The sequence below is a fragment of the Dendroctonus ponderosae genome, unplaced genomic scaffold (assembly GCF_020466585.1).
Source record: "Dendroctonus ponderosae isolate FM_Combo_2020 unplaced genomic scaffold, Dpon_F_20191213v2 Dpon_F_20191213_22, whole genome shotgun sequence".
NCBI classification, from domain to species: Eukaryota; Metazoa; Arthropoda; class Insecta; order Coleoptera; family Curculionidae; genus Dendroctonus; species Dendroctonus ponderosae.
In genome coordinates this window covers 108752-135661 of record NW_026018385.1, presented here as the reverse complement: position 1 = coordinate 135661, position 26910 = coordinate 108752, and the positions used below count along the sequence as shown (strand labels likewise).

General features: G+C 32.9%; 1 protein-coding gene across 2 annotated transcripts in view; it reads right to left on the bottom strand.

The window, feature by feature from the left end:
* Positions 1-26910, bottom strand: part of LOC109534489 (ankyrin-3) — a 71841-nt gene that overhangs the window by 11441 nt on the left and 33490 nt on the right. The window contains exons 5-23 of one of the 2 annotated variants that reach the window (XM_019900192.2): positions 26506-26607; positions 25495-25791; positions 25268-25423; positions 25043-25208; positions 24808-24968; positions 23408-23577; positions 22967-23073; positions 22700-22860; positions 22249-22452; positions 19076-19319; positions 18560-18762; positions 18173-18469; positions 17167-17353; positions 6748-6831; positions 3804-4068; positions 3498-3515; positions 3168-3392; positions 2807-2967; positions 2537-2748 (exon numbers count right to left, since the gene is read on the bottom strand). In XM_019900192.2, the coding sequence (XP_019755751.2) occupies positions 2537-2748; positions 2807-2967; positions 3168-3392; positions 3498-3515; positions 3804-4068; positions 6748-6831; positions 17167-17353; positions 18173-18469; positions 18560-18762; positions 19076-19319; positions 22249-22452; positions 22700-22860; positions 22967-23073; positions 23408-23577; positions 24808-24968; positions 25043-25208; positions 25268-25423; positions 25495-25791; positions 26506-26607 (3420 nt within the window). Of the gene's footprint in view, positions 1-62; positions 2749-2806; positions 2968-3167; positions 3393-3497; positions 3516-3803; positions 4069-6747; positions 6832-17166; positions 17354-18172; positions 18470-18559; positions 18763-19075; positions 19320-22248; positions 22453-22699; positions 22861-22966; positions 23074-23407; positions 23578-24807; positions 24969-25042; positions 25209-25267; positions 25424-25494; positions 25792-26505; positions 26608-26910 lie in introns of those variants that run through there. The other variant, XM_048664396.1, reaches the window with a different exon arrangement.

Below are 26910 nucleotides of genomic sequence, written 5' to 3'. Positions count from 1 at the left end.
TGTGTCCAAAAAATAGTGTTACTGTAGCCAAATATTATGGAATAACAATAAAACGTTAGTAGTGTAATTTTATCAGTTTTATTGGGCACTCATTAATATTACATACTTAAAATTAGTGCAGAAAAACCAGTGTTATACCGATGAGCAGATTAGTACAGAATGGGTGATGATTGCATGAGCTAATTTTACTAAATAATGAAAAAAGGAAAGCTGTTCAAACAAGTATTTGCAAAGCATTAAAGAGACTCGCGAAAGCACTTTGTATTTCACCATATGGAATTTAAATAGTCAGTAGTATGCCACTTTTCAAAGTAAAAATTACTTCTACTATGCAAGTATGCTTCTACTTTTTCTGCTGGTTCGTTTTTTTAGGAAATGGGTGAAAAAGATGGTAAAATAAAGTATAATGAAAGTAATAACAGACTAATAATCAGGCTTTTAAATGTTTCGCCTCAAATATAGCCTTTTCTCATTTACGGAATCTTCACAATTTCAACATCGCCTTCAGTTTCAAGTATTTTGCTTCAAATTCGATACACTTTTCAAATTTAAGCACCTATTTTTCTAACATACTGAATTAGGTACTTTAAAAGATTTATTACAATTTTCTATGTTTTCGGCTATTTCACCCTTTTTATCTGATAAACTTTTCAATACTGCTCATTAGACATACTAATTTTGGTCTCTCATCTGCACGTTCGCCTGGTTAGAAATGATTCTGATGATTCTAACTGTTTTTTTAACAATTGTTAAATTTTTTCTGTTTTAAGGAATTTAAAATAGAAAAAAACTGCAGGGTTTCTCAAGAATTCCATATCCCCATTCTAAAATTTAATTTAAATTATCTTTTGGTGCGAATAATCATGATTGTGGATAATTTTATTGTCTTGTAATAGCTTTCCTCTTTTCCCAGTTAATACACACAATGTGATTTCTTGGCTTAACAATAAAACTTGAACACCATATTTCACAGATTCTATTTTGTTAAATATTGTCTACTGTTTTAAGTAAAAATATATGTACCAAAAATATTATTTGATACTTTGTTTTGTTTCTACATGTTCTTATTTACTTCAAGTTTCTAAATAAATGTCTAATACCACTTAAAAAATCAGTAAATTGATATCTGTATAATGCGATAAAGTACATTTTAAATACACAGCAAAATTGCTATAAAATATGTCGTTTAATCATATTTTATTTTTTTGTACATGTCAAAAACTATTTACATTAACCGGCCAATAAATATGAAATGTGAATAAGCTACGAGTAAATGTTTGTATAAAAGACCTTCAAGAAGATTTTAAGTATATTTTCATTTAAATTTTCTGTTCATCTATAAACAAATGTTTAATAACTGTACAAATAAATAAATAAATTAGTTAAAATTTTAACTAGGCAAATACCAGACAATTTGTACTTTTAAATTCACAATTTAAACGTTGCCCTTAAACAAACACCTTAATATTGCATCAAGACTTACTCACACTATGGCAACGCTTTTTTGCAGTATTTTACCACCTTCTGCTAATTAACCAACAATACATAAAAGCCCTTTTAGCCAAATTTTCATAGACGTTCTTCTCAGGCTAACGATGTAGATCGCTGGAAGACTTGTTAACAATTTGGCTCCAGTTTTTCAGTAATTTTACAAAATTTGTTTTAGGTAATTTGCGAAGTATGTGAGAAGCATTGCAAAATTCGGTTTCGGATAGTAGACTTTATCGTTTAATGAGAAAAATTACTTATAACCGATACCCAATTTAAAATGCATTTTTTAAATTGATTGCCTCCGTAAAATTTTCTTTTCTCGATTTTGTCGATATCATTGTACAATAAATGCGTTATTTTTACACATTTCGTTAGTTAGTTTGGGTTAGTTTGAAGATGAAACAGTTTTAGAATTATCAATGCTCTGATGCAGTTCATTTGACAAACGACGTATTTAACTAAACTCATACTTGCAAAATAGTCAAATCTACTTTACAAGGCAAGTAAATTATCATGCTTGAAAATGGAAAGTCAATTCAGAATCCAAATAGTTAGAAACAACCAAAATTAAAGTTAGATAGACAAAGTTTGTTATTAATGATGCCATTTTTGTAATTTTTAGCGCTTGAAATCCGAATTCCGTTCAAATTTTTCATACTATTTGACTGAGGAAAAGACAGACACCTTCAGAAATGATTACTTGATTATTATTGTTATTATTATTAGAATTAGCATTTGAGTAATTAGTTGATTTGTGTAGACTTTTGGAAAATATTGCAAAAATTAATGCAGTTTTTCCGCAAGAAAAATTACTTAAAATAAAAAAAATACAAAAGTTGGCTGGAAATTCTCCTCAACTTTTCGTTACGCAAATGTTGAAAGGTTTATTTCTGATAGTGCCTGCCTACGTGCAAAATACTTGTCTCTCAAATCAACATTTTGATTACCAGATCAACGACCATCGTTTCTTCTTCGGAATATGATTAACCGTGATTTTACGCAACTTATCGAATGAAACACCCTTACGGGGCTTAAACAAATTTACCTGTAGGCCGACTTTGATCTTCTTGGTAAGGGCTCCTTCTGGGAAAATGGCCTGAACTTGAGGAACCACGCTGCTGGATACCATTCCACCTTCCGGTCCGATAGCGTGCACTTCTTGGCGTATTCTGGATACCACAGCAAAGTATTGAGGAAAGTCTTGCGTAACTATCCGAGTTATTCGGCCGGATGCAACATCTTCCATTTGATTTAGATCTGGAATGAAACCAAGGCTAAGTAATTGATTTCTTTTTAAATCAAAGCAGTTTAGTACCTTCTGCTTCAAAGCTTTCATGCAGGACTTCGTTCAAAATATCCTCTGCGGCTTTGACGGTGTGTTCTTTCCACGATTCTCCATTATCAGAGCGCAAGATCACGATTTCGCGTTCTTTACCTCGAAGGGCAGCAAAATGTGGGACTTCGATTATTACGGGTCTGAAAAGATGTCAAACCATAATCCCTTGCGGAAAAATGTTGCAATGGAACCCGAATTGCCAGGAAAAGATGTTCTATTGAACTAAAATGACCCAAGTTGTTCAATTTGAATATGCACCTTTTGGATATTAAATGGATAGTTACTTATGATAAACAGTATCGGTTCTGAAACAACGGTTAAGTAAAAAATGTAGTTTTACCCTAAAAACTGTGCACCAACAGGTCCCAACTCCAAAACGCGACTTGCTAATGCTTCACCTTCCATTAGTGGAGGAGGATGTGGTGTCCGTTGAGGTCTAACGTATCGGCATGTAATTCTGGTGGGACTGGGAGCGCACCTTGGAGGCACAATTACTCTCACTCCGGAATGTCTGCATCCTCTCATCGCACCTCCTCTGGCGTCGACTAGGAATGATACTAGGAAACTGGAAGGAAAATATAATACATTGAAAAACAGTACGAAATTTAGTTTAAATGCTGCTCAAATGAAGGTACACAGCTAATATGAAATGTCGGTGAAGGTTACTTACTTCTTCCAATGCAGTTTCCTAAGGAAAGCATGAACAAAAGAAAAATGTTTATAATCTGTAGAAAAACTCACTTATAAAATGATTAGTGCATGGAACAGATGGATACAAGTTTGAGGATTATATTTTTGAATTGATTTGTTCTTAAAACCAACATAAACATCTATACAGGGAAATCAATGAAATTTGGTTAATAGCCAGAGTTTCTCTTAAAATTGTTATTTAAAAAATGCACTACTAAAGTCAGTTTGTAGGTATTTTAATGCAAATTGAATGATCCGACTGAGTATCAAGACGCGGAACTCTTACCCTATATTTATTGGATGTCTGTTAATATCAATATTATCAGACGTATACTTCTTAATGTACTCGGTATAGTTCCCGGAAATATGTTCCGGGCTGATTGAATCCTCAATATGTTGAGGAGGCAGCATGTTGCTATCGATGATCATTTTGTTGGAATCCATTCGTTCATCGCGTGTCACATCAATGGGCAAAGAATCGTCTCCTAACGACTTCATTTCGTCTGCTGTTAAATACCGGTAGGTTTGGTCGCCCAATGCTGCATCTTCCCCTGAAATAAACGTAAGAATTTAATACACTTGCAGATTCACCAACAGGAGGTTTTTGTTGGTCTGCTTGCGTCTAATTTTTTCGCAACTAGTAAAGTTGGAAATCTGTATTTTTTTCATTTAATTTATTTATCAAAAATTCTCGATCGCTATAGATCGAATGCTTTATGTATGGTACTCAGGAAGTGGATATCAGCGTAATAAAAAAATCGCGCTCAAAAGCAAGTTTGGAAAAATTCAACTAATGTTGAGAACTCTCTACATTCGCCTCCACAATAAGTCATAGCTTTGGAAATGAAATGTTCCAAATGCATAATCCTAAATTAGTTGCAGTTGTGCTATAAGAATATATTTTGATTATTTATTTGATATTTTCTGTTTCAACATCGTGCGATTTATTTATTAACACGAAAAATTTTGCAAACTTGCTCAAAACTGCAACTCAAAAATTGCCGCTTCTATTCCGAGTATGCATAAAATGCAAAGCTAAAAATACCGGTTTATTGATTCGCGTAACATGTTTACACTGATCGGGCAAAACTTGGGCAAAACATCGTACCACATCTGCAAATTTTAATAGGATATTTTGAAGGGCGATTTATTAAAATAGCTTTACTGCTGCCTTCTCTTTCTTCGACCTTGATCATCAATGGGAATTAAATTATAAGAATCTTATTTACAAAACATGTTTTGCACTTGAACCAGACACGAAATATATTCAGGTCTATATCGGGAGGGACAGAGAACAGCAAAAAATGTGAAAAGTAACTTAAAAAAAGAAGATAAATGCTAAATATGGAGTTGGAGTACGAAAATATATAGCTTTGAATCCTGATTCAATCAACGCAGAAACGAGATCTAATGTCTGTAATAAAACTGATGAAAGTATATCTAAAAAAGATACAAATTTGAAGGTTTTAAACCGTTTACTTCAAGCTGCAGTTCATCAATTATTTGCAATCACAATAAGAAAAGCTGAAACATGCTAAGCTAGAAGTCCTACTATTGTTGTCGGAAAATGTCATAATTAGGCAGCCAAATCTATATTGAACCAAGCACACAAGGGCCAAGAAGAGAAGGCATTTCGACTAATAATAAGATGCTTACAAAAAATAGAAGCACGTCTCCATTCTACTGTAAAAAAATATCTGATAAGATTGCATTAGAACTAACCTTGGAATAATTAAATTAAATCTGCATATTAAGCTAATTACTTATGCACAACGTGCCAACAGCTAAAAAAATTAGTCGACCAGGTTTATTCATTTTAATTTGAACTGTAATCAATCAACAATTATTTTGGAAATTCCATTCCAAAAACATTTTGAAAGAACCAACATTTTTTTAGGCAAAGATAGCGGAAGCTGTTTCTGCAAATTAACAGATCATATATTTTTACTTAGTATACTTAAACTAGTTAGTCCGTATTACAAATATAAACAACTTTTTGGCGCATAAAGGAATGTAGGGCACATGAAGTCACAAGTGACTCAGTTAATTTCGAGGTGCGGACCTAATAAACACCGAAATAAATTGGATTAATTCAGCTAGGTATGAAATGGCTAATAGCACAAATGTGGAACTATAAACCATTAATATACAAGGTTGTTATTTTTGAAATAATTGACAAGTAACCGTGAAATAAGCATATATCCTGTGCAGCGAGGAAGCTGACAATTTGTTTAACTAAATGCTACAAAGGAATGTTTTGGCAAATTACCCATCGATTGGCCTTAATTCTGCAGATAGTTAAAGCAGACGATCTAAAACCCCATTGATAGATTAAATAATATAGGCTCTAACGTACTTTTGTCTTGGAAGTTAGTCGAGAAATCGGTGAGTGATTAATAAATTTGTCAAATAATAGATGGAATAATTTGAAACAATCCGGACGAAATCCAATATGTCAATATATTCCTCCAGTGGATTGAAGTGTGTGATTTTTCTGGTTAAATCCTCTAAACGAAACATTAAGCAGTCGGCAGGAATAGAAAGGGAAATTTCTAGAAATGAACAATGTTAAAAGAATAAAACAAAAGTTTATTATTTTAATTCATCATATCATCATTTAAAAGAAAATAAATTTCAGATAGATTTTTTAATATTTTTCAAAACTAAAAACTCGTATTATGTTTCAGCTGACTGGTAAGTAGATATTCATGATTTTGAACGTCAGTTCTTTTTATATTTAAATGTGTTTTTCAACTTCATTTTAAATCAATTTGAGAATATTTCAATCAGTTGATATTCATCACATATTTGGGAGCAAATGCTAACCTGATGTTTTATGAAAATTTGTGAAAAGACAGGGAGATTTTGGCCGCTTGCAGCACTCATAACCCTTTAGTTGATCAGCTATGCCAAACCTTGCCTGCATGTTTGTCCAAACACGAAATTTGTAATTTAATAAAGCTGCTTATAACGAAGCCAGCTCTTCATTTCACTAACAATTTTTAACCTTCACTTGCGAATCGCGTATAACATGCACTCGAGTCGAAATATTGCAGATTTTTATTTTTAACGTGAAAAAAATCTAAAAATACGGCAATAAAAATAAATCCATTGGCGTGTGAGTTGGCAAATGAAAGTTAAGAAAAATCAAACGACAATTAACCTGAACTAACCTGGATAGTGTATGTTTTGTGAAAAACAAACAATGTGAATAAAAAGACACAACTTACGCAATTGCAAAGTGCTGCCATTGAAATATGGGAGGTAAACGTGACGCTCGTGTAGTGCAGTGCCGAATCCCTCAATGTCCTCCCCTGTTTCAGGGATATTTTCGTTAGGCGTTTGCTTTTGTTAGTACGTTTAAAATTGAAAGCAGCACAATAAGCTAAGCATCCATAAACGAACATTTGAATCTAATAAACTCGAAAGATGCAGAAATAGAGTAATAGTGAATATGTTGGAAGATCATGCTTGTTTCTCTGACCTCGTTTTTGCTATAACTTTGAAAAGTTGATGAAGTAGTATTTTCTAAGTAGTAATTCGTAGCAATGTGATTAAACTAGTTTTGAATTCACGATGAAATAGGTCTACGAAAATACAATCAAACAGTGGATATCTGATGCAAATTATATATTTTGTTAACTTCCAAAAAATCCAATTTCCTATGAGTTGTTGGATTAAAATATCAGAAGAACACTGGAGTTTAAAAATGTTCAAGTACAGACCTTCATAAGACGAACTTTAGAGCACTTCATTTTTAAATTTCTGAATAAACCCGTTGTGTACCTACCGTCACAATGCATACATTTCCAACAACAAATTTTAAGCAATTCGCAAAAACGAGCATATTTAAAAACATTTAGTTATGTGCGGCCTTTTTTAAAAGTCCAAAAAATGGAGGTTACAGTTTATAAACGTCTAAACCCGTCATTGCATTTTAATATATTTCCATAAATTTTCACTAATGTCTCGCCAATGATTCACGACAACGTCATTTCGATAAGCAGGCGATTTGTTTCTTGTTTCGAGATTTCAAGGTTTCAACGAGTTCCTATTCTCATAGTATGAATCCGCTTTCTAGTATCGAAAACAGCTAAACTAAGCTAAAGTGTATTTATTTACCAAATCTCTCTAAACTAGTCACAATTTTCATGTTAACACAGGTATTTTGCAAAACTTGGAAGAGCGACGAGCAAACAACTAACAAGAAAGCTTCAGACTAAACTGATACATATATTGGATTTGGAATGCGATATAGATACCTAATTAGAAAACTTATGTGTGCAACTCCGTATTTATTTCACCCTTTCAGAATGCCGTTCTCAACCCTTGCAAACGCATCCACTACACAATGTTTGCGCCATCCATTCTATAAGGGAGAGGTTATATAAGTTTCGTTTTCTCATTAAATGTCTAGTGTTTTCTGGTCTTTTCAATATATCGAACAAGAAAATAGAAGGGCAATTGATGTATGGAACTACGGCTGTTGTTAGTTCCACCCAATGATGTTAAACATAAAAAATTGATTGAAAAGAAATGGAAAACCTAATCCAACTTTTTGGATTGTTTCACTTCTTCATCTCCTCGAATAATTTTGCATTTTTATGTAAAAATTATTGTTGTAATTCTGAGTCAGAATGTTCAAAATTCTTCTGATCATTCTGATTGTTCATTCAACAATCAGTTTTATTAATATTTTTTCCGGGAAACTATCGCTCACACTGAAAACATATTGCAGTGCTTTTACAAGCTAAGTTCACAGAATAATGATTCAGGATCCATACATTATGTTTTTGCAGTGAACCAAATTTTAATATAATATAAGTAGTAATAGTATAGTAATGAAAAATTTTAAAAAATCTTATTACAAGCTCGAATTTTATGCGGAATTAAGCCGCCAATGGAATCGCTTAAACTACAAAAAAAACACATTTATTATTTGAAATACACCCGGAAATCAAAAATTTATATTTGCATAAACGATACGCAAAAGTTATAAAACATGTTTTTGCGCAATAATTTTATAAAAAAATATATTAATTATTCTATCGACTATAGATGGTGGTAAATTCCGTAATCCTCATTCGATCATTTTCTCATATGTGTTATAACAGATTTACCAGATTACAAACATTTTAATACTGATTCAGAGCAAAATGTATTGAACGTTTTAGAAGAGCGCATGGAAAAGTAGCAAATAGGTCGAAGCTTAGAAATAGCTTTAGATCTTGCTGCTGCAATGTTTTCAAAATAGCAAAAAAAACACTTTGGAATAAAAATGGTTATTGGTTTTTCAAACGTTAATTTGCTTGCTCAGAACTGAATTTTCCGACACATTTCTTTGCGCATCCAGTATAAGTTTAAATTTAAATAATATTGCAATAATGATAGTAAAAAGCGTATAAACGATGTTTCCAATTGTGGAGAATGATTTACTGAAGCAATCTTACAATATTTTACATGATCTTTCACCTTATTTAGGAGAGCCCAGATTTGATGGACTGTATTGCATTTTATTCAATAAAAAGGGTTTGTAGGAAATATATTTTTGAATATAAAAAATTTAATTATATGTATATTGTTTGCATAAAAAATAAAATTAATTGTATCACATCCATCATAAAAATTCATCGTTTTCTCGATGAATCTCAAACGCCAAAAAAATTTAAATAGAATGGTTAAACTAATATACAAAATACTGAATATATAAAGATTAAAGATATAATTTTTTTTAATGATAGGAAAGTTTAAGACAAGGCAAGGCTTTAAGATGATAACAAAATATTTAATTTTATGAACTGACGAAAACTTCGATATGCAACGTTTTACAAAAAGTCTGATTCTAAAAATATAATGCTCAAGTTGTTTACGAATAAGTAATAGTCGAAATAAAAAAACGCATCAAAAAGAGTATTTCATTAAAACAATCAAAAATGCTCTTGAACTAGATCAGAACTGGTAGATATCATAACTTAGCTAAGTAAAGCATGTTTAAATCAAAAATGTTATTAAAGTAGCTTCTATTAATAGAAAATGATAGCTGAAAGGTCAATTTAGAAGCCTAGGCAGAGTACCATTTGTTATCCTATCATTAAGGCTAATATATTTCAATAAAAGCTTTTTCCGCTAATTCATCTTGTTTTCTTTTCGCTATTAATGACATTCACTGAACTTTCAAGATCATTTCGAAACTTATGCAGACATGAGATATATTTTATACTGCAAAGATTTTTAAAGGTCGACTCCGTTTAACTAATGTTTTATTATGTTAATGCTAGCTCAAAGCACGAAGCAAAAAGATCGACTGTTAAGTTATTTAATTCAAGTGAATTACGCCCTAACTAATCAAAGCCTACACCTCCAAAGATCTCATTATAATAGAATTATCCAATTGGCCTGAAGCAATCGTAATCAATTCAATTTGCATAAAGTAACAGATATGATGTCACTTCCAACACACGTAATTGTTGCCTTGATGGGTCAGATTTAAAATTAGCCATTGCAATTCAAGACGCAGAAAAAAACAACATTTCAAACTAGGTAAATCCACTACAGAGGTTATCAATGACGATTTAAATCAGAAATGCTTTTTACAAAAGCACTTGACTTCGATATAACACCGGAGATATTCTAGGAAGCTGTACAAATATTGAACATTTCCACTGGTACATCAAATATTTATTGGATGGTAATTGGTTGGGTGTTGAAACTGAGAACTGCGGATCGTTTTATTTACTACATTCCATCATATTTTGTTAACTTTAAACGCAAAATCCGAACTGAGCTCATGGTTTTCGATAGAATTTTGTTGCCTTAATCCTCAAAAAAACCTTTTAAGAAAGTAGAAAACACTCAATTGATTTTAGCAATTAGCAAAAAGTAAATCGGTAACAAATCAGCGAAAAATCCTTCAAGAACATTCGCACTTCTTTTCAAACGCCCACAGGTATGCTATCTAAAAAAAACGCGTGTGAAAACATAAATATCACTCCATTGTTTATGGTGGGTTCTTTGTATATTATTTTTGATCACGATTGCTTAATTCTCAGCCTAGACATCTCTGAAACAGCCTTGACTGCCATAATTTGGGTATACAGGAACGTGAGAGCTCTTGTGTAGATTTTATAACGTATGATGAATGGCGGCAAATCATTTGGATGGTAATTGCGTTTTATTACAGGAACAGTCTTGGACAACTATTTGAATTATTGCTTGAAATTTTTTGGACCTGCTGTGTGCGAGGTAAATTGGATTTATATACATACAATTATGACGATGTAAAAGAAGCCAGATTATAGTTGCTTTACGAAAATATAGATGAAATAAACAGTGCAATTTACTAAAAGCAGGAAAAATTACAAAGCAAATTAGGTGACAAGTTTAGCTTGAAACAGACTAACTGGTGATAGCCTTTAAAGCAATATTCGTTTTTTACAAAATGGGTAACTTTTCCAGCAAACAAAACTTGTTAGTTGAATTTTTCCCATACTTATTAACAAATAATAGCCAAGCCTTTCAACGACCTAAAATTAAGGAAGCATTTCCAAAGTGTTTGCCTTCCAAGCTAACATCGTAAAAAATATACGGCTAGTTATGTCGAATTGCACATAAAATTAAGAGGTATTTAGGACTAAGAATCATTGCATGAATGTCGGCATGACTTAAATATAAATTACATATAGCTTGGTTTGCGATTGAAAGCTAACTTAATTTTTAATGGTGAATCTAAATATTGTCCAAAGTGATATATTTTTTTAATGCATGGTTGTAAATAAAGTTTTTTCAGAAACAAACACATTAATAATTCCCGTAAATACACGTAAATATACATTAACTTCAATACTGGATTTCCTTTTGCAAAAGGTTGTTTAAACTTTAACTGAGAGTGGGAGAAACATGATGACTATGCAATCTAAAAGAACGTTCCTGTTTAACGTCGCTACGAAAAATGTATATCAGTAACTTTCCAGAAATATAATAAAGTTAAACATTAATGTTTGACCGATATTTATGTTATATTTTATATTTATTTTCTAGTCTCGAAAATTAAATGTATCCGAATTAGCGTTGATTATTTTCCGTGTGAACATGAGAGCCAGAAATCCGTCAATGAAATATATAGTTAGATCCTCTTTATATCAATATTTGTATAATCTAGCAAAGAGTTTTCAATACTTTATCCATATATGAAAAACTGTGGCTCAGTTACAAATCAAACTGACACAGTAGTTTTTGGAAAAAAATAATGAAAATATTTAAATTATTTAACACAAAAGCTTAACGCTCGAATTATGCAAGGTTTCAGAAACAATAAGCAAATCGTCTTCTAGATCTATGTAGAATTTTAAAATGACAACTATTGTACAAATATAATAACCGAATTCACAAAGGCGTTTGTATTAAATTATTTGCAAAATGTTGCATTAGAAAACTTTATGTATCAGCTACTTTAGTGAATGCACCACGTACCTTTTAAAAAATGAATGCATTTTTATTTCGGCAAAACATGTGGCTTTTCGCATCTTCGTGAATGTCTCCTACGTCAAAAGTATCAGTAACCTACTTGAAAAGTGCTAGAGGAAAGACATGTTTTCCTATTTTTTTCGCGCATTCATTAAATTTCCATTCGAATTCCTACGACTTAATGAAGAAATGTCCTTAGTTGTTGATTAATTATTGCGTCTTAATTTCATGAATCATTCATTAACAATTGCCATATTTGCTAATTTATGGAATTAAAAACCGACTTGTGTTTAAGCTATTAAAAACGATTAAAAATTAACAATAGTCCAAAATAGCTCACTGCTCTAGCTGGGTAGACTTGTAGAGAACAGGACTTCAACAATCAATCATTTTTTATATATTTTTGGTGATAACCGATATATCAAATTGTGATTGTTAACTCAACAGTTTTTTTTTCTGTATTGGAGATTTTTGCGACTTATTCATCCACTTTTTTTTTTAGTACATTCATTAGCAATTAGATGTTTTTTTTAAGTCGAAACCGTTTACTTTTGGGGGTTTATATTTTAATTCGATGACCATCTTTGTTGCGTTATATTTCAAAAAGCAAATACCTTTTCAGTATATCCTTATCTAATATAATGATTTCAAAATAAAGCGTCTTTGTAATTCCCCAAATGCCAACTTTTTTTTCTTAAGGAAAAAGTTCTAGAAATACTGTTTGAATTTATCACTATTTATTGCAGAGATGCTTTATAATCGAGATCCGTTAAATATCTGATACTATTGTAAAACAATTTTCAAAAAGAATTATAAAGTTATTTTACGTACAAAGGCGTGTGAGTGAAAAACTTAAAACGAAGATACTGATGTTCAAAGAAAAGTTGAAGGTGTTTTACACTTAAAAAATATGCAACATCAAGCAATATGATTATGTAATTTTTGCCGAATACCAACGTGATATGAATGCAAGGCTAATATAGTATAAAAGTTCCAACCATTCAAGGTATTCCAAATATAACGGGTTTACAGAAAGCAGCGACTTGAAGCCGAGTGTACACAATTTTATTTACAAAAAATTTCAAAAGAAACTGAATGATATTCAAACAAATATAATACATAACATAAAATAAAATTAACGCAGAGTTCATGTTTACAGGCATTCGTTCACTTATATACATTTTTCTTACTGTTTTATAAGTTACGTTATGTTTTAGTCTCTACTCAGGACTTAAATATTAAACAAGCAGTAAACGCAGATGTAGGTAACAATTAGTAGACGTCTGCCAAATTATGAATCAAAGCAAATATAATTTAGTTGAAAAACTGACCAAAAGTATGTTATGATTCTATTTTCGGCAAAAAATGCATACCATTTAGATCTACCACACCAAGATGAATAGTTTCGTGTGGTGGCCTATATTTGATCTTAGCAGTTTTAGTAGCCGTGACAGTTCCAACCTCGAGATTAATGGGTAACCATTAAACATAAACTGTGCACAATAACAGATGATGTCACTGAGGTATATACGAAAGAATTTAAAAAATGTGCTGTTTAGTTGTGTTGCAAATGCGCATTTTATTCTTATGTTTATTGCAACCATATTTAGTATTCAGTTTGGCATCACTTTAAATCATTCCTTTTGACGCAGCAGATCCTGGCCTGCAATCAATTTGGTAGTTAAAAAATTATTTTGCCTGAACTAATTCTGAACCCGATTTTATATTCTCACAAGGACTACAATAAAAGTTTTAATTAAATAGAACCAATCGATCATTCATGTTTTCTGTGCTTAAATAGCGTTCTTCAAAACGTATATAAGAATGCGCCTGCATTTTCTGAGGTTTATTTTTAGCCTTTCATTTCCTGACAGTATTGATGAGAAACTTTTGTGTCGTGTTCGAGTAATAATTTAACCCCAAGATAATATAGGGACAAAACATACATCAATAAAACAAGTAACCAAATTAGGAAATTGAGAGTTTATTGACACAAATTGGCCGGTGGTGGTAAAATTGCACAGTTAATTTTAATTTTAATTTATTTAGAATTTTGAAGCATCAGTTATTTAAGAGCTACAATAAACAATGATCTATATACATATATTTAGAAAAATGTATATTTACATATTCCCACTTTAGCTGAATTGTGGAACATTAAGGCAATAATACCTGGAAATTGTGAAGTTGCTCAAACACAAGATTACTTATAAATGTGAGAACATTTGATTCAAAAAATTGTGGAACACGATATGAACATATGATGATTAAGAAACTTAATAATTTTTAATTACATTGGATAATGTTCCTAATCCTGGAAAACCCGCTAAACATAAGACAATTAAAAGCAAGGTATTACGTAAAATTCAATCGTTTTGCTTCGTTCCAGTTTCATTACTGATAGACATTGACGTGTTACAAAAAAAGTATCTCTTCGATCCTGTTCAGTTTGAAAGCAAGTTTCAAAAAAAATTAGAAATGGTTTGATAATGAGAATTGAAAAATTCTAGTTAACGTAATGCAAGCAAAATTTCACTGTGTTTAATGTGTTTAAGTTGTAAGCGTTTAATAATTTCACTAGTTTACATATTTGCAAAACAAAACTTTAAACTTCCATAATCTTGAAAAGTCCTTAGGGATTTGGTGCTGTAGAATTATTTGATGCAAGAGTTATTTAGAGATATCAGGATTTTCAGAAACCGGGCAAAATTTATAATAGAAATAAAATTGGATCAGTTCAGTGATAAATCACTTCTTTGCATTCATGTCAAACGAAATTGGTGCAACCCGCAGACAATTTCAGAAATGTTATAATAAGTACATTAAAAAATTAAATTTGGGAAATTTACAGTGTTACGAAAGTTGATAGCGAGGACTTTTTCGGAGTTGGGAATTAAAAAAAAAACGAATCTTCAAAAAACTTGAATACCCACCAGTTCGTACAACTGTAACCACTTTATATTTCTTCTGTTTCACCATATTTTCGACACAAATCAGATGATTTTCATCAACAGTTTAAAAACAAAAATTCGACGCACAATAAATCAAAACAAGCCACACTCTAACACACCGTACGCGCACACAGGGTTTAAGAAAAAAATCGTTCGTTCGTTTCGCGTTGCGATTTTCCCGCAAATAAAGTGTTTTTCAAATTGTTTCAGCTCCGCTCGGACGTTCTCCATGTAATCTATTAGCGAATAAATATTTATAAAACCGGGAGTAAAAATTGGCGGTGATTCATACATTCACCAGAACATAGTGGGTCTAAAAATTCTATTGAAGGTCTATCTATTTACATGGTGGACGCACAACTAGTGGGCTCTGTGGACTGTATATCGGTGCGCTAGAGGTACGCACATCTTTGCGTAGTTGTTATACGGAAAGCTTCATAGAGCAACTAATAATAATTGCATAAACACGATCGAAAATTCCATCGTCAGTGCTGAGAGTGCACTGGTGTGGATCTTCGTCATGTTCTAGAAAGATTTTTTTTTCATCCAAGTTTAAGTGAAAACGGTTTTCCAGAACTTGTAACTTGAGAGCAGAATAAAACGAATTGTTTGAAGAAAATTATGAGGTAAAATGAGCGATTCCAAAGCTAAGTATATACTGTGGTGGTTAGGGTGATTGTAGTATGGAACCCAAAGTTCGGTTAAAAATATGTTAGTAACATCCCCTTTAACACCTCCATACAAAATATGTTTCGTTTACGAGCAAGTGACAAAAGAAGGCTAAAGTAGAGAATTCATACATGATAGTTTCTAAATCACCTTATCTATAAAAGTCTAACGGCGCGAGATCTGGCTATAATGCCGCCCACTCCTATTACATTCCTTCTTAAAATATGAATTTTCCTTCTTTAATAGAAACTGGCCGGTTACTTATCATTAATTTACTATTTGGGCTTCTTAATATACTATAATTTGAGTAGGAAAATTAGGATTTTACTCTCACACTCACTCACACAGCATGTGAAAGTGATTATTTATTCCACACTGTTAAATTTTTTGGGTTCATATTTTCACCTAAATTCGTGAACAAAAAACGTAAGAGTTTCTGTTTGGTTGCGGTGCCCTAAATATTCTTTTAGTCACCCAGTTTTAGATTTTGTTTTAAAATTTTAGATAATACTGAGGATTTAGGTAATACCAATGACTTGTCAGTGCAACTTCTACAAGTTACAAATTTAGCTTTTTAAGCACAACTGTAAATAATCAAATCTTTGAGCACCAGTTGATTATAAGCTCTATTTTTGAACGGCGTATGAGGAGAGCAGCCATTCACATAAATTTCAATAAATTGAACAAATCTCGTAATAATTAAATATGCGGAGCAATTAATTAGCCAGTACCTACACTTGTAGTAAAGGAAATTTAAAAAACCGAAAAGATTTGCTCCATATTGTTTATTTATGTAAAGGATTAACGGTAGTATGATTCTCACACATTTTGTCAAGGTACAGTCGTATTTGAAATATGTGTATTGTTCAATTCACACTTTATTCATTATAACGAACGCAAATTCAGATATAAAGTAAATATTTTCGACTCGTAAGAATCCGTAATGAGCAATGTTTTTTAATTGTTATCAAAAAGAATATATTTGTGAGCGAAAGCCAGACATGCAAAGCGAACCAAAAGCGTTCTACTCGGAAAACCTTTAATGAATGTAGGTAGTTTAATCGTTAAATCATTATTATATCATCATTAATTGACGGTATTATTGTTGATGTTTATGGGTAATTCAGTCGCTTTCGGAATTGTGTCGAGGAGATTTAACACTGCAAATATGCGCGGTGCTTTTATTTAGCATATGGCGTCACAGTTTAAACGAAACCGAAATTTTACACGAATGAATTATAGGCATATTTTACTAGTGATTTCTCAGTAATATTATTACTTGTAGTGTGTAATGAATAACAAGCATTTATAATTTAATGACTAAGGAAGTAATTGATCTAAAGTCATTGAGTGATATATATGAACGTGCGTCATTTTACACTAGTCTTTATTAAAACTGACAGCAAATTGCTGCGGATTTGGTCATGCAAAATAAATTTACGTGCGGTTCTGCAGTCGGTTTTATTTCTGTATTAAGTACACTCTTGAGAAACACCCCTTAATTTCTCGCAGAATCACCTACATTCATTAAAAGAAATTCTTCACTACTCTACAAACAGCACCTACCTCCTTCTTCCTCTGAATCAGACATGAAGGTTTCCTGCATGGCTTCAGGAGCCTGAACTCTATACTTTTCTTCTATGGTGGTTGTGGTAGACGTAGTTATGTTTGTTATGGTAGTGACCAGTTTCAGCGATTCTATTACAGTAATGTAGCCGAGTTTTTGGGCGATGTTAAGGGGAGTTTGACCAGTCTGCAATGAAAATCATAGATCATAAATATGAAACATTAGTCTATTGTCTTCGGTGAAATAAAGTTGAACTTAATGTGTTTATTAATATCCCATTTGAAAGAATTGCAGCGTGTTCACAGGTTCTTTAAATAAAATGTATTCATCCGGCCATCGCTGCGCCCAATTTTATCCATCCAACATCTACTGGCCCTAAATGTTCAAAGTGGCTTCATTTTATCTGTAGTATTAAGTATTTAATTCTGTAGCAGTTCAATTCGCTGAAGTTGAAGTAATAGAGCAAGTCAAGCAAACAAAATCAGGATTACTGGGAGAAAATAAAAACGCAAAGTGGTAAACTTTAAACTTACAAAGGAAAGCTTGCCATTGTTAAGTTCATCTTTTACATGGAAATTAAAATGCGATTGCAACACCAGAAGTAGCAATCTAAACCCAAACTGGACAAGGAGGTTAATTATCAAAGATCCAGAAAGTTCGTTACAAGCCCTTGAAAAAGTGGAGTCTAAATTAGACATTTGTAACAAAACTGGAGTGTAAAATCGACAGTGAAAACAATAGTGATATAATGCACAGAAACATAGTAAGGCAAAACAAAAAAAAGACACACTTTTTGGGAAGTTTTGGATACATTAAGTTACAAACCAAAAGTAATTTGGGACACGTAAAAGCATCTAGGAGGAAGTAAACCATCCACAGTTAATTCAAGTTGAGCTCGATATTGGATAAATATTGTTCAAGACTAAGTAGTTTCCGATGAATATGAAACTATTGAAAAATATCCCGTAATGATACAAAAACTCTATGATTTTTAAATTTCCTTACCGATGTCATAGCATTGGGATCAGCATCACTCTCGAGCAAAATATTGACGATGTTCGTGTGTCCTTGTTGTGCAGCTTGATGTAATGGAGTGTACCCCAAAGAAGTGGAACTCTTCACTTCTGCTCCATTTCGTAACAGGAACCGAACCATATTCGTCTGTCCATAATGGCAAGCGATATGCAACGGTGTGTATCCGGCCTTAGTTGCGGCATCAACATGAGCACCATTTTTCACCAAGACTTCCGCTACTGGAACTTTGTCTTCTTGGGCACAGAGATGGAGAGGCGCTAGCCCATTCTGGAAGATCGAAAAATATTGTTATGAAAACTGGAGAATTAATGCAACGAATGGAAATAAAAGCAGACTTAACTAATGAGAAATTCCCACCTTTGCTTCATGATTTGGATCAGCTTTGTGTTCCAAAAGCAGTGACGAAATATCCACATGTCCTTCCTGGGAGCTGAGATGTAAAGGAGTGAAACCCGCCTTCGATTCTGCATTCGGTTGAGCTCCATACTCCAAGAGAGTATTAGCGATATCCATTTGGTTTTTTCGCGCCGCAATATGCAACGGGGTATGACCATTTTTAGCTAAAGCAATATGAGTTTCTATAGTCGATGAATGTTTGTGTGAAAATAAAGTGAATACTTTGCATGTCTGCACTTTAATAGGAATCCCGCTGTTTGAAATTGCTTAATAATCTACCATGTTAGAATATAAACGCTAATATACTGATATCAAGTATCTCGGGTTGAGTACATGTCGAAAATAATCAAAAGGTTCGAGTTGCAATTCGTATAAGAATGATAACAATTCTTAGAGTTTGTTGTGTTTTTTTCATAGCTTCATTGGCCACACGCGTACAGGAAAATCAGGATTTACTGTTGTTCCATGTTTTCTCACCTGTAGCATGTGGAGATGCCCCTTTATCCAATAAAAGCAATGCAACATTTTGATGGTCATAATGGGATGCGACATGCAGTGGTGTAACACCATTTTTGCCCTGAGCGTCAACTGGAGCTTCTTTTTGCAAAAGCAGTTTTGCTACCTTGAGGTGTCCATACTTTGACGCCAAGTGCAGAGGTGTGAAGCCTTTTTTCGTGGTGGAGTTTATTGAGGCACCATTGTCGATTAGAACACTGGCAACCTTGAACAGATGAATCTTAAATAGTAGATAAGTTAATACTATAGGAAAGAACGTTGTAATGTAGGTGGGTTAATTAAGAAAAGAAACATGAACCTGCGGAACTATAAATTGGAGAAACGCATGCCACAAACAGGAAAAAAATACATTTTAAATAATTTCTATTCTTAATAAACCACGCTTTCACGAACTATTGAAAGTTAAAATAAAGTTCACTAGAATGAGTTGGGGACGTTATGCAGATGGCGAGTTTTGGTATTTAAAATGAATATCAACACTGAATGAGAAATAAAACAGCAAATTTGTGGTAGTGATCGAAACTCTACGTAAAACAATCATACATTACCATTAACCCCTACGTTCCCAACTGGTTCGAAAGTAGGCTTAATCAAAATATTATCATCATTTTGTGTAGCCAAACTTTGCGCCTACTCGAAAAAATTCACGCGTTTCTGTATTGTGTGAACAGACAGGTGCAGAAGTAAAAAAGATGCGAAATTGGAAAAAGTTACAAATTTATTAATATTTATGGTATTAACAGCAACAAGGAATTGTAATAGATCCTATATTCTTGTATGGCACATACTTTTGCCTAGCTAATAAGCTTTCATCCACTTAAACTGATTTTTCTCAACGAACTGTAAGCATATACCTTTTGAAACTTTGCATTGTATCAATTTGTTTGAGGTGCTACTGATTAGGTATTTGTCAGGGATTTATTAATAAGACAAAAGTAATGCTATATTATAAAGTGGCTAAATTTTGTGGAGCATGATTTAACAATTTTTCTTAAATATGTATTCATTTATTTCGCTGCTGTTCTATGTGAAAAGTCTAATCAAAAATTCAGCTAATGTAAGAATTATCAAATAATTAACTTTTACTATAACTCTCCTGCAAAAAGTGGCATGTATTGCTTTAAAATATGTAAATAAGTAAAACATTTGTTGGTAATGCGACGCAGAAGTTCCAAACAAGGTACAGAAATGGCGTAAAACGCGAACCTTTTAATGAGATGATCCTGAACATTTTTATGTTGCATTTAGGGGAAACGTTTTTGCCTAACTAATATGCGACTTTCTAATCATCAAATCAGATTATCTGCGTTTTAGTAGCTATTAACGTTGTATATGTCTTCTTTATTATAATATTTTTTTCAAAGTGTAACACACTTCCGCTGCCAAACATAAAAACCAATAAAGCATGAAATTACGTAAATAATTGCTTGTTAACGCATTTTATAAACAAAGAAGTCCTATTTGCAAAAGAGTATCTGCAATAACATTTATTGTCATAATGATATTTATATGAGTGACGAATTAACATAACATGGTAACCATTTTCCCACCGATGAAAGTTGGAAGAGAAACGCAAAATAATCCAGGAATAAAAATTACAAAAAATGCAAGAACACTTGTTCGATTTTCCTATGCAGATCTTTTTTATTTGGTAAGTTTGCAAAAAAGTTGAATAACATTTTTAATATGCCAAATAAACTTTATTTAATCAACAAACAACATTGATGTTAATCATTAATCAATCAGGACAATTTTTTCTGAAAAATTTAAAGTTAACTCCGAACGAAATAACTTTTTTAATAAAATCTAAACATTTTACACAATTTTTACTCCTCTTGTAATATTGCGCTTAACCCGAATCCAATTACGGAAACATCAACGGCGCCAAAAACCTTTTCCTATCTATTCCGGTTCACATAAAATAGACAGTATTTGCGCAAAACATGAACACTAATCAACCATTTCAAAATTAGGTACATTTTATGGTACAAGAATCGTGATTAATTGTTGAAAATGAAAATGTAATTGCGACATGAACTTTTGCTAATGATTGTTCCTGTTTCTCAATTTATCTGAATATGTTTAGTTACCAGTCGTAATCTTATTATTGAGTATTTGTAATAATACTTCAATATTTAGCATTGAGAAACGTTAACACTTAAGCCAGATGTCTTTTGACAAAAACAAACAAGCTCCGTGTTTTTTAATAATTAACTTTTGCTTGCTTTGCTTTCACGTCTGTTTATGTTGCATATGATTCAGTTACTTTTTCTTCTCACTGTGACTCAATGCTCCTTTCATCTCTTATTATATCTAATTTCTTACAGTATTTTTCTATCATTACATACATACATTTGTCTCCAAGAAATTCCATACAAACAGGCAATGCAAATGCGTTTTTGAGGTGTAAATATATTTTGTTATTTTTCCGTTTTGTGCATATAAAATGCATAATTCTTTTCAGTAAAGGAGTAAGATTCAGTTCCTTTGGTGTCGAATCAATGGGTGTGCGATCAATGAGAAACAATAGTCTAAGTTTAAAAACCTTATTTCAAAGGTTTGTATTTTAAAAGGATAATAATACGTGCTTAAAAATTATTTTTTATTGTGTACAAAATATAATTCGGTTGTCTTTTGTAAATCTTTAAACTTGAAAAAGCAATAGATATTAAAAATTGAGATTTATTATTATGAAAATAGCATTTTCAGCACGCTGTAAATAATTACAAATGTTTTCATCGTTCATAGAACAAATAATGTGTTTTTTCGCATATTTTAAGATTTGAAAAGTTTAAATCTGCACCGCCTCCTAAGATCTTTGACCAACACAGATCGCACTCGGATGTATAACAGAATGCTAGAACCACTTCAATGCATCTTGATTATTCAAATTCCATCACATTCTAATTTTGTTTGGCTATATTTTTAAAAACTACATGAAGTATTGACATCTGTTACTATATGCATATGGAATGTTGAACGTTAAAGACTCTAAGACACGCCCAGTCATGCACTCCATCATAAAACTAAAACGTTAGCTAGATTAGATATTCTTTACTCCTAGCCTCCCAGTACTCTACAACGTTCCCCCAACGAATATGCTTTACACTTTTTTCATCTAAAACACCCTTTACCTCGTCTTGGCCCTCTTTTGCCGCTATGTGCAACGCTGTGTACATGTCTTTGGTGGCGTTGTCCACTTTGGAACCATGCTGCAGAAGTAGCATAACAATGTCCACGTTTCCAAGCCGCGATGCAATGTGTAGCGGTGTTTGTTGTTCTCGAGCTCTTGCGTCTACTTGAGCTCCATTCCGGAGAAGGATTCTAATTATATCAGTCTGAAACAAATATAACATTTTAAGCCGGTTTAAGAGTTACATTATCTAACGATCTGTCGTCAGCACGTAAAGTGCATAACTTCATCAGACTATGGTGCTGTGTTTTTGAAATTCTTGCTTTAAACTGTATAATCAGCAAAGAATTGCATTATTAAAAACTAAACAGAAATTGCGCGATCCATGTGAACAGTTTAGAAAGTTACCTTCCCACTCACACATTTAGAATTAACTGTTATAAATTAGCTACCTGATTTGCTCTTGCTGCCAAATGCAAAGGAGTTTCTCCTCTGATGGTAGGTGCATCAGGATTAGCGTCATGTTGAAGTAGATATATAACTATATTCATACACCCCATAAAACTGGCTACATGCAGAGGCGTCAAACCTGATTCGGTAGTTGCACCAATGCCTGAAAATACGCGAATTGGTTACAATAATAAGTTACCAAAAAATGTTCCAAAATCATATATAAATAGTTATTTTTTCATACTCTAAGAAACAGAGTATTCACTTACTTGCCCCATGCTTCAATAGTAACTCCACCACCTTTATCCGATTCTTCTTACATGCTATGTGAAGGGGCGTAAAACCGTTTAAAGCTCTTGCATTTGCGTCAGCTTGTCTGTAATATCATTATCATAAATCAGAAATTACATTTCAAAAAATAATGTTTGCAAATAAACGTTGATAAAATACACAAAGGTAACAAAGCTCTAATCGTATAATCTGTTGAAAAAGGAATATTGTACACTTTACTACACTAGAAAAGTTCAGCTAATTATTTAAAATAACCACTGACTAGGGCCTATAGGCCCAAACCCGCTAATTTGGAATAGATAGTGTCCCATTGTGGATCCAAAAATTACCTAGGTTTCTATTGAAAACTCTGATATCTCAAAAAGCCGATTGTTGGAAAAACCCTTGAAATACACAAAAAATATTTAGAAGTTTCTTACCTATCTAAAAGCAGTTTAGCAACTCTCACGTGACCGCAATGTGCAGCAACGTGAAGAGCCGTCAGGTAATCAACAGTAACTTCATCAACAGGAGCTCGATGATATAGTAGAATCCGGGCCGCATCAACATGATCACCTTGAGCTGCCATGTGAAGAGGCGCGAGACCATTCTGAACCAAAGAAAAGATCCATTTAAAAAAGTTTTCCATGCTATTTCACAAAATGTAATACTAATTTTCATCCAAAATAAGTAATTAAGTAAGGATAAGATATAAAGGTTTGAACTCATTTAAATTAATCAGAATCTATCATACATATTTGTATCTCAACGGCATAGTAATGAGTATTGAATTTCAAGTATAAAATAATGATTTTTAACTGATTCTGCGGAGGAACAAATATACTCAGACTATCCATTATCAGATTTAAGTGTGTAATTTTTTTTATTCTGGATGTTATCAGTACAATTGATAGCACTTTGATTCACACTTTCAGATAACGGCGGAAGTAGTTTTATAATTTAATTTAACAGTGCTCTGATTTTTTTTTCTACCACATACATAGAGCAGTTTTAAATACACATTTAACTAAAATTCGGAATTTTTAGGCCAAAGCAGCCATTGCATATTAGTTTTCTTTTCGATTACTTCCGTCAAATAAGTCACAGAAGCTGAAGGATGGAACTTAGAAGGTAAACTTTAAAAACTAGAAAATTTGCCAAATCAGCAAACAGTGGCAAGTTTAAGGTCATTTTGACCATTCCTTCATTACGTCCAAAATAGATAACAACAGCTGAAAGTTTAGTAGGGCGCTAGGTGAAAGGCACACATATCAGTGTTTTTTATAATTTGCATATTAATTTTTTCTTATTTATTTTTTTGCTATTCTACGTAGTGAAAATAGCACTTGCCCTAACTCTTACTGTAGGTGAAAGACACAGAATCTGGTGACTTTTTAAACTGTACTTATCATTTTGTATTCATTAGCGTTTTGATATCGTTCGGGTTTGTTTACTTAGTATTGAATTTTTGCTTGCGCTTCTAACGAAGTTTTACTGTTGCCCAGCTGTAGGTACGTGTAAACATCGGGACCTGTTCTGTAGTTAAGTCTACATTAACGATTGATTGAATTATCGTTAATTTGCTATTTGAATTGCACAATGATATTCAAAGTTGTAGTTTGTTGATAAATGTCTATGCCCTTTGAATTTTGATCAGATATAATTGTGAGGAGAGAATGATATTTAAACTCAAATATTCACCTGCCCCTTAAATGCGTTTGCCCTCCTTCTACCTCACATGACAGTAAATATTTACTTCACTAGCCAATTGAAACACGTTTTCCATGGGCATTTGTATTTAATATCACATACTAAATAATTAAAAGCATATAAAGTTTACCTTTGTCTTCGAGCTAATAGGCGCCTCCTTCTCCAGCAACATATCAACAACTTGCTCATGTCCACTCCTTGCTGCACAATGTAATGGTGTCAATCCGTCCCTTGTCTTCGCCTCAATTGTTGCTCCATTTTCAAGTAGGAGTGCCACCATATTTGATTTACCTAAAGCAAACACACAAATGGGATATTCAATTACGGAACCAATTAAGAAAGTGTTATGACATGCAAAAACTTACCCCACTTGGCGGCCACATGTAAAGGAGTGATATTGTGTTTGGCTGCATAGTTAACATCGGCTCCTTTTTGAACGAGGAGTTTGGCTATTTTCTGATTGCCATAGTGCGAAGCTATGTGCAGTGGTGTGAATCCGGATTTTGATGTTACATCTGGATTGTGCTCGTTCTGTAACAATAAAAATAGTTTTGTCCACTCAATTTTCTCAAGTATGATCAATTCCTTACTTCCAAGAGTAACTTAGCTGCCTTCACATCGTCCTTCTTGGCTGCTATATGCAAAGCTGGAAGTCGCACTTTTCCTCTGGTATCATTTTCTAAGAGCACAGTCACTACCTTATCATGCCCTTGCTGCATAGCGACCGCAAGAGGTGTAAATCCATCCTATATGAACAACAAATCATACCATCTAAGTAAAAATTGATCTTTGCTTGTTCCTCTTGAAAAACCTTTACCTCTGTGGATAAGCTTTGATTGGCTCCATTTGCCAACAAGTACCGAACAACGTTATCGTGGTTTTCTTGAGCGGCCATGTAAAGCGGAGTAAAGCCATTTTGACTTTGTACATTAACAGTTGCCCCGTTCTGAACCAAGAGCTTAACGACTTCCTCCTGGCCAGCTAGCGAAGCTATGTGAAGCGCTGTATTTCCTTTTTTGGTTGCTGAATCGACTAGCGCACCTCTTTTCAGTAGCTCTTTGACTATTTCTACGTGGCCATCTTTTGAAGCAAGATGAAGCGCGTTTAAGCCATTCTAAAGAACAGGGGTTTGATATAATATTTTAATTTTTGAAATTAGATGTAAACTGCTCAACAAAATAGACGTTACGCGCAAAAATTTGACTTATTTGGAACTGTATAAGTTCTGCCTGCTTAGAGCGATTTGAATTCTGTTTGAAGCGCTATTTGGTGCAACTTTTTTTCAGTTAGTGCGTGTTTTTGATGGAAAAATGTGTTTCAAATAAAGTTCCTACAGGGTGGCAAATGAAAGTGCACTATTGCTGAAAATTCCACAAGCTCTCTTTCTCTGCCAAGACCAAAAAGTTAATTTTTTGAGACCACCCTATAAATAGAAGAGATGGCCGAAAAATTCAAAAACCGTTTCGAGGTATTTGATTTATCTTTAATCTTTTGTCGTTGAGATCCAAAAAAGTTTATTTGTGGTCAAATAAGAGCATGTCGAACTTTTTCTATTTGTCACCATGTGGAATATTTATGTGAGATGCTTCATTTTTACCACAACATGGACTAGCAGAACACAAATGCTGCTAAACAACGCTTCGCTAGAAGCAATCAAAATTTATCCGGTTCCAAAATTAGGGAAAAATTGGCAGTGCCGCGTTCAATTTGTTGAGCAGTTTAGTTCCAAACAAAATGAGGCGACCTCTGAACAATGTTGATTACGTTTTTTTCATTCAACTATTGTATTAGAAATGTTCTGATTTATCTAAAAATAGTTTAAACTTACTGCATTGCTGGTGTTAATGTCGATATTTGATTTTAGATGCTCTAGAACTTTGTCCAGTTGACCATTGCGCGCGGCGCGCAGGAAAGACGTATTTCCGTCAGACTGAAAGTATAAAAAAAGTATTTGTTAATAATGAATTATACACTTTGATCAATTGCGTCCATATACCCAAAGCGAATATTCGGCCCAACCATCAGATTAAATTACAATCGAAAATAAACGTAGAAATGGAATAACTGGCTGGCTGTAAAGTTAGGAAACAACCAAAAATTTTCCGATTAAATGATGTGAACTATAGGTATAGTACCATAGATAACTTTGCGAAACTAAAAATATTTCGATTCTTAGTAACTGCATAAAAGAATCAGATAAAATGCAGTAAACAACATCAGAACAAACGGATTT